This window comes from Rhamphochromis sp. 'chilingali' (genome assembly GCF_963969265.1).
Source record: "Rhamphochromis sp. 'chilingali' genome assembly, chromosome: 11".
Taxonomy (NCBI): domain Eukaryota; kingdom Metazoa; phylum Chordata; class Actinopteri; order Cichliformes; family Cichlidae; genus Rhamphochromis; species Rhamphochromis sp. 'chilingali'.
Window position 1 is genome coordinate 31,755,154 of NC_137938.1, and position 8,174 is coordinate 31,763,327.

An 8,174-nucleotide genomic window follows, 5' to 3' on the forward strand; every position below is an offset into this window, starting at 1 on the left:
TACTGTATAGCCTGTATATTAAATAATATGTAGCCCAATCCAGAAAGCTACACAACATGGGGCGGTTCATTTACAAACACAAGTCTAATTTAAGTTTCACACTGTTTTTTGTTAGAAAACAATCACATTGTTAGATGCTTAAATTACACAAAATGTCAGAAATGCACTGTCATGAACAAAAATTTAAACCTAATTTTTCATCATTTGTTGGATTAACCCACTGAGGCCTGAAATACAACCGGCCATTTTTGGCTCCTTTTGAGTTTACGTTTGTTTCATTTTATTTTTTTCCCCTTGCCTTGTTTGGTATCATTCTTTTCAGCTCAACTGAATTTTGTTGTTTTTTTCACTGACATACTGCATTTGTACTACAATTACTATTAATAGTACTATTACTGATCTGAAATCACACAAAGAACTTAAAATCCTAGTAGTATTTTTTACTGTAAAAAAAAACCAGACATTTTGAGTAAATTTTTATAACTTGAAATGCAAATATAAAATGTACATTTTCTAAACATATACAACTATTTATCTAAAAATGCAGACAATACACCTGCTGTTTGTTTTGTTTTTTCATTTTCTACAACCATTTAAAAATATTACTAAAACTAAAATGAGAGAACAATCAGGTTTCGCAATAAGATGCCCCACAAATGATGTGTGCCAGTAAAAAAAAAAGTTTGTCCACCAAAAGACAGAGGAGAACGGCACAGGGATAAACCTGCAGGCCTGACAACAGGAGGTGTATCACTCCGCTGGTTTTCTACTTAGTGACAGTGTTTACCTTTCAAATGTGCCTTTGTGACATTCATTAGTGCCCTCACTGACACACAAAACAAAACGACTACACAACAGAACAGCTACACAAGTCAACACAACACACTAAGTATACACTCCACACGTCACAAATCTCCCACATCTAAAAACTCTCTCTCTCGCTCTCTCTCTCACTCGCTCTGTCTCGCTGCCATTACTGTCACTGTCACTCCCAAAACTTTTCCCTCTTCCTAAACAACCAAATCCCACATGTTGACTTTTTTTTAATTCGTCCACATGGTACATTTTTCTACCGATAGGAAAGAGGTGGCTTTTTTTCCTTTCTTTACTGTTTTCACGCTGTCCTTAGAAAACGCTTAAAACACACACACAAAAATGTGACGACAGTATTTAGAAAAAGCATGGCTTATATATATTATTATAACTCTGGATTTACTGGCCTGTAATTAAAATTTAAAAACTTTGAAGTCCGAACTTTCAGTGTGGGCTGAAATAGAGACTCAGCGTGGCTGCAGCTTTTTGCTATGTCAGCTTAAAATTGTCATGGAGGTGGAGGTGCAGCGTGTCCGTGGACCACATGGTTAATAACACTCACCTTCCTTCCATTTCCAGAGTGTAACATCCAACCACCTGTGTAAAATTGAAAAGACTGACTTCACAATTTGTGAAGTTTTTTTTTTTTTTTTACTGTAAACTCAAAAAAAAGATTCAGAAAAACTTGGAAAAAAGCTTGAATCTTTGCAGCATTTATTTAAACATTTAAAGACGTAACCAGTCCCACTTAATGCTCAGATCAACACTAAAAGTAACAGGCTGTTCTCATGGTTAATTGACTTGGTAACAAAGGCCTTCATTATTAGATGTAATTGGTTGTTAAGAGCAAATTAAAAAAAACATTTATGTAAACAACATTCATCTGGTGGAATTGGTGACTATATTTGTATGAATGTATTTCAACAGTTTGGATGACTGAATGTGTAAAGCGCTTTAGGGTCCTTAGGAACTAGTAAAGCGCTATACAAATACAGGCCATTCACAGGCCAGATAATATAAATTAGTAAAACATACATTCTTTGAGGGATTGTGTGTTACGTTGTCTCCCCCTGGCGGATGTATTTGAACACACAGCCATAAACAGGATTTTTTTTTTTTTTTTTTTTTAGCTCTTGCTTTGGTTCCTTTGGTTCATGAATTATGCAGCAGACTGGTTGCAGTCTCTGCATAGTAACAGCTCTGCTGCTTCATCCTGAGCTCATTTTATGATGACTGAATTCTGTTTCTGATGTTTTCTTCAGTTCAGGCAAATTTCTGTTATCGCAGAGCTCAAAGCCACAAACAACATTCAGCGATCTGATTTAAGATTTACAACGTTTTTAATTGGGGCATCTCTAAGCAGCAGAGTGAGGTGGAGCATTAGAGGTGTGAAGACTCAGATATTTCAAAATGAAGGCCAAAAAAAGAAAATAATAAGCTAATAAATGTTCGTCTGATTAGGGAATGAGACACACTTTAAAACCAAATGTATGTTTACATGTAAGTGTTTCAGAGCTATAAGCATTAATCTAGTGTTATTACATCATGCACTCCTCCAGGGAGGTTGTTCATAACATGCAGGGAAAGGGATCTGTTCCTTTTCAGGCACAGAAGCATTAGTTACACCCAACACATGTTAACAAGAATAACCTTTTCATTTAAATTCAACATAAACGTTCATCTATATTACAGCAAGTCCCTGTTTCCTGGGTGAAAGCCAAACACGATGGCGGTGTCAGTGATTCATTAGCGCTGGATGTGTCAGTCCAGACCTGTAAAAAAGCCCATTTCTCACTGTGTGTCATGAACACTGTTTCGACATTACTGAACACCACAAACTGCCCAGCAGCTGATTCTATTTACAACCCAAATTCACAGCAGTTACAGAATTTCGATCAGCAAACAGAAATGGCTTTCTTTCATTGTCAATGTGGTCACAGTCTGCCTCCCGGTGGACAGACAGGAGAAGACACAGCATTTGCTGTGATGTTGATTTAATCTGTTTAACTTGATTCTCTTTAATATGATAAATCTTGATGAAAAAAACAGGCTCTCTGCAAATGGTTTGCTTAACAAATAATGCCTATCAGAACAGCTGGGTTTATATTTCCTTACAATGTGCACATTTATTCCTGTTTCCTACCAACTCTGGTCTGGTCTGGGTTTCTTACATTTCTGCTGATTATAGCTTCCATGTCGGCTTAGTTTCCTCTTACTGTTGTCAGCAACAGTCCAGTCACAGTGGTATGTACATATCAAACTAAACCTCTTACTCACCAGTCTTTCTTTGACCCCTGACAGGGCTCCTGTGGCTCCTGCTGGGCCTTTAGCTCTGCCGGGGCCCTTGAGGGGCAGTTGGCCAAGCAGACCGGGCAGCTCGTTGACCTCAGTCCTCAGAACCTGGTGGACTGTGTTACAGAGAACGACGGCTGTGGAGGAGGCTACATGACCAATGCCTTCCAGTATGTGAAGGAAAATGGAGGTATTGACTCTGAAGCGGCCTACCCATATGTTGGACAGGTGAGCAACCCACTCTGCCAAACACACAACTAAACTTGAAGTAGCTTATTAATCTGAGCCTTTCACTTCAGTTCGTTTCATGTCGTGAGTGCCACATCCTCTATAAACTAAGCACTTATATTTTAATATCACTGGGTGCTTGAACACATAAAGGCAAGATGGACCAAAACAGTCAGGCAAGTTTTTTTTTCCAAGTAATAAATAAGTATAATTTAGTTGGTGTTTGTTCTTTTTTAAATTATCTTCCAGTACTTCCAGTACTTAAGATAAGCTAGAAGTGTGTTCTGTGAAGGCACTCTTACAAAGAAGCTTTGCAGACTTTTCACAAAAACCTAGTTGTTATAAATAATACCCAGTAATCAGTGGTACCTTGTGAATCTTGTGACAGAAGAGTCACAAGGTACCAAAACTTGCATAGCAAGTATTTTGATTATTAATTTATACTACAATTATTAATTTGTTTTTATTGTCGGTTAATCAGTAATAACCATTGGATTAAAATCAGTGTCGGGCAAGTTACTTTGAAAAAGTAATTAATTATAGTTACTAGTTACTTCTTCAAAAGAGTAACTGAGTTAGTAACTGAGTTACAAGATTCTAAAAGTAATTAATTACTTGAAAAATAACTATTGCGTTACTTTTAAAAAAAATGTTTAACCCTCTGGGCTCCAGTGTATAATTGGCCTTTTTTAACCACTTTTGATTTTACCTCTACATTTAACCTTTAAAAACTATGCACTTTGCCTTGTTTGGTATCATTCTTTTCAGCACAACCTCACGTTTCTGAATTTACAGTTATGCTTTCATTTTGACATAAAAATGATCTAAATCAGACAAAAAACATAAAATCCGAGCAGAAAAAGTTATATTTTTTAACAATCGCAAACATGTTTATTGAATCATATTTCATAACTTTAAATGCAAATATAAATTGTCAATTTTAATGTTATATGCACAAATCTTTTCAAACAACAAAGTTATTTGCAGCTATTTACATTTTACCCTCTTTTTTTTATAACAATTTCAAACTATTTATATAACAATCAGGTGTTCTGCATTCAATATGTATGTACTCACTCTCTCTGTTTTTCTGCTGTCTCTCCCTCTCTCCCCCCCCTCCCCCCCCTCTCCCTCTCTCAAAACTTCTCCTAAACAACCAAATGTCATGTTGCCATATCATTTTTTGATTGGTCGACATGGCACATTTTTCCACCAACACAAAAGGGCGTTTTTGTTTTTGTTTTGTTTTTTGTTTTGTTTTTTAATTTTTTGCTCAAAAGCATGTCCCGGCTTCCTCCGGTCAGATGCGTGGAGGCAAGCCAGTTGACAGAGCTGTTACTGGAGGTTCGTATTGGCAAACACTTGCTTTCCCGTTCTAATGCATTATTTTAACAACCACTATAACTTTATGTGACTTAGACACCGACTACTGTGAGCAAGAGCCGCATAGTGTTGTCATACACCAAACAGAACGGAATTGGTGAGTTTGAACTTTGGACTGTTGTGGTGCTAGCAGCTGACGCTAATTGGATTGTTTTGAGTTGACTAATATTTGTTGGATAACAAATGTTTTGAAGCTATACAATCTGTATATAGCAGTTGAACTATTTTTTGTTAAATTCTTATTGATAAAATATACTGTTTATTTAATTATTTATCTATCTATAAATTGTGTACACAGGAACAAGAATAACTTAATGTATTTAGCTCAACTGGCTGATATTTTCATATTCTTGTGATTTCTTATTGGCCATGTTTATTTGATGCAGGCCAGGTGACCCTTTTTGGGTTTAAAAAAGGATAAAAAAAAAAAAAAAAAAGGATGGCCAGCCAATGAACGGCAAGGAGCAGAAGTCGTTCTGCATTGAAGCTTCCACTTCCACTGGTCTGGTAGGAAGTTATCAAAGATTATCCAATCACACTGATTTCCACATTCATACACACCATTCCCCCGTTTATGGACAATAGTGCTTGGATATCTCTAATGCACACTGCATAAATAAAATTCATAGATAAAATCCATGGACTTTCTCCCTTTCAGAGTGGATCAGTGTTTTTGATGTTGATGTGTGTTATTTATAGGGGAACATTTTTTGTTGATTTGAGAATCTATATTGCTTGATAAAAGGTATAGGATTATTTAATTGTCTTTATACACCCCAATTGGGTATGTTTGATTAATTGCACCGCTGCAGCTGGAGTGCTTATTGAAGTTTTCCCTTTTCTTTCCTTGTTATTTTCCTTTGGTTTTGGTTAAATACATGGTACCTGCAAAAGCATTTTGTGTTGTGTGTGTGTGTATTTATTAGTTAATGCCCATGAGCTCCAGTAGCAATTCCTAAATCTTTTGACTAATAATAACCCAATATTTCACTTAATACCTAGCATGTATTCATTCATTAGCGCCACTGTGTGTCAGTGTACTGACACACAGTAGAAATTGAAAATCTTTAATATCAAGAATTGACACTTTTAAAATCGGCAACAAACGGTTTTAGCAACTCGTTGACCTCAGTCCTCAGAACCTGGTGGACTGTGTTACAGAGAACGACGGCTGTGGAGGAGGCTACATGACCAATGCCTTCCAGTATGTGAATGAAAATGGAGGTATTGACTCTGAAGCGGCCTACCCATATGTTGGACAGGTGAGCAACCCACTCTGCCAAACACACAACTAAACTTGAAGTAGCTTATTAATCTGAGCCTTTCACTTCAGTTGGTTTCATGTAGTGAGTGCCACATCCTATATAAACTAAGCACTTATATTTTAATATCACTGGGTGCTTGAACACATAAAAGCAAGATGGTCCAAAGCAGTCAAGCGGGGGTTTTTAAAGTAATAAACAAGTATAATTTAGTTGGTGTTTGTTGTTTTTTAAATGAGTGATTGCCCCACCTCTTCCAGTACTTAAGATAAGCTCGAAGTTGTTCTGGTAACGCACTCTTACAAAGAAGCTTTGCATAAAAAGTCTTTTAACCTAGTTGTTATAAATAATACCCAGTAATCAGCTGTTAGCTGCAGATGCATAGATGGTGAAGAGGTTCTCACTTGGCTGTGAGGGTGTCACGTTTGTCCCCTTCACACGCTTCACCAACAACATGCAACGAGGAAGAAAATATTTCATTTTGACAGTAAAGTAGCTGCAAACATCTTACCAGAGGGAGGTGATTCAGCAGAAATGATGAAGTGGAAACTCTCCCACAGAGTGAGCATAGTTTCCTCTTTAGTCATTTGGTAATATGAGAAGGAAGTACATCTGCTCGGTAATGATAAAAATCTGCCGTCTCTCTATTGTTTGGCTAGTTGGAATTGCACCAAACACATCATGTGATATAACATGTGACAAAAGAGTCACAAGGTACTAAAACCTTGCATAGCAAGTATTTTGACTATTGATTTTATACAGCAATTATTAACTTTCTTTTATTGTCGGTTAATCAGTAATAACCATTGGATTAAAATTCGATATTCTACCTAAATATGATTATACTGTGAGGTAAGGACATGAAAAGTAGCATCTTAAATATCAAGAATTGACACTTTTAAAATCGGCAACAAACGCTTTTAGCATTTTCTCCTCCTTTGTCTTGCCTGCAGGATCAGACCTGCCGCTACAATGCATCAGGCATGGCAGCCCAGTGCAAAGGCTACAAGGAGATCCCAGTGGGTAATGAGCGCGCACTGGCTGTTGCACTCTACAAAGTTGGTCCAGTGTCTGTGGGCATCGATGCACAACAGAGCAGCTTCCAGTTCTACAAGCATGGTATATGAACATATGAACTTCTCATATGTCTGGTCAAATGAAATTGTTACCTGCACCTACTTCATATAAGGGAAGGAAAGTGTGTGGAATAAAATCCTAGAATTTAAGGGCCTGTTTAGTCAGGGTTTCTTAATTAAATATGAATTAAATAAACTAAACATGGAGTTCACACCTTCATTTTGAGCAATAAACTTTAAATTAGGCAGCAGTAAAATTTAGTTATAATGGTCTGTATAAGCTAGTAAAACAATTAAACATAATAACACATCAACAACTTTCTGGTTATATTCAACATTAAAAAGTGTGCGAGGTACATAGTTTATGCACTGTTCACTAATGCAGCTCACTCTTTTTTTCTCTCTCTCTCTCTGTTGTGAACCCAGGTGTTTACTACGATCCCAACTGTAACAAAGATGACGTCAATCATGCCGTACTGGCAGTAGGCTATGGAGTGAACACCAAGGGGAAGAAGTACTGGATTGTAAAGAACAGGTGGGACATGTCACTTGTCTGAATGGCATCAGGTGGCTCAAATGTCCACTAAAATTAAGTGTTGGTTGGTTGTTGTTTTCATGTCATCTGTCAAAATGATAAGCTGAAATGCTGTTTGACTCCTGGTGATATTTCATTTTCTCCGTCATTTCCAAGTCCATCTTTTGTCTTTTCTTCACAGCTGGGGTGAGGAATGGGGCAACAAGGGATACATCTTGATGGCACATAACCGTGGCAATGTCTGCGGCATCACCAACCTCGCTAGCTACCCCATCGTGTGAACAGACTAGGGAATGGGCTTTGCTTAGACTACTATAAGACGAATATACACTTAAGCATTTACTCTGAACACCCCACCCCTAGACCGGCCATAACAGCTGCTTGACATGTTGTGCATTCAAAGATTTGGAATACTTTTCTACACACCTTGGTTATAATTACTGATTTTTTTGAGTTACTGTTTCCTTCCTATAATATCAATGGATATTTTCACATTTTGAACTTCAGCAGGTTGTTTTGACCTGTCTATGTGCCTAAATGTAATGAGTGGCTGCCATTGGATTGGCTGATAATCAGTCATTGTTT

The 8,174-nt window shown here is 37.2% G+C and overlaps 1 protein-coding gene across 1 annotated transcript; it reads left to right on the top strand.

The window, feature by feature from the left end:
• Window positions 1-2,539: 2,539 nt before the first annotated feature.
• LOC308406055 (cathepsin K-like) lies at window positions 2,540-7,883 on the top strand (the record flags this gene model as incomplete). Its single annotated transcript, XM_080896857.1, has 6 exons — window positions 2,540-2,551; window positions 3,115-3,333; window positions 5,832-5,978; window positions 6,932-7,097; window positions 7,481-7,589; window positions 7,771-7,883. The coding sequence occupies 6 exons, from the start codon at window positions 2,540-2,542 to the stop codon at window positions 7,868-7,870; spliced, it is 753 nt and encodes a 250-aa protein (XP_080752983.1). The 3' UTR covers window positions 7,871-7,883.
• Between the last annotated feature and the right edge of the window lie 291 nt (window positions 7,884-8,174).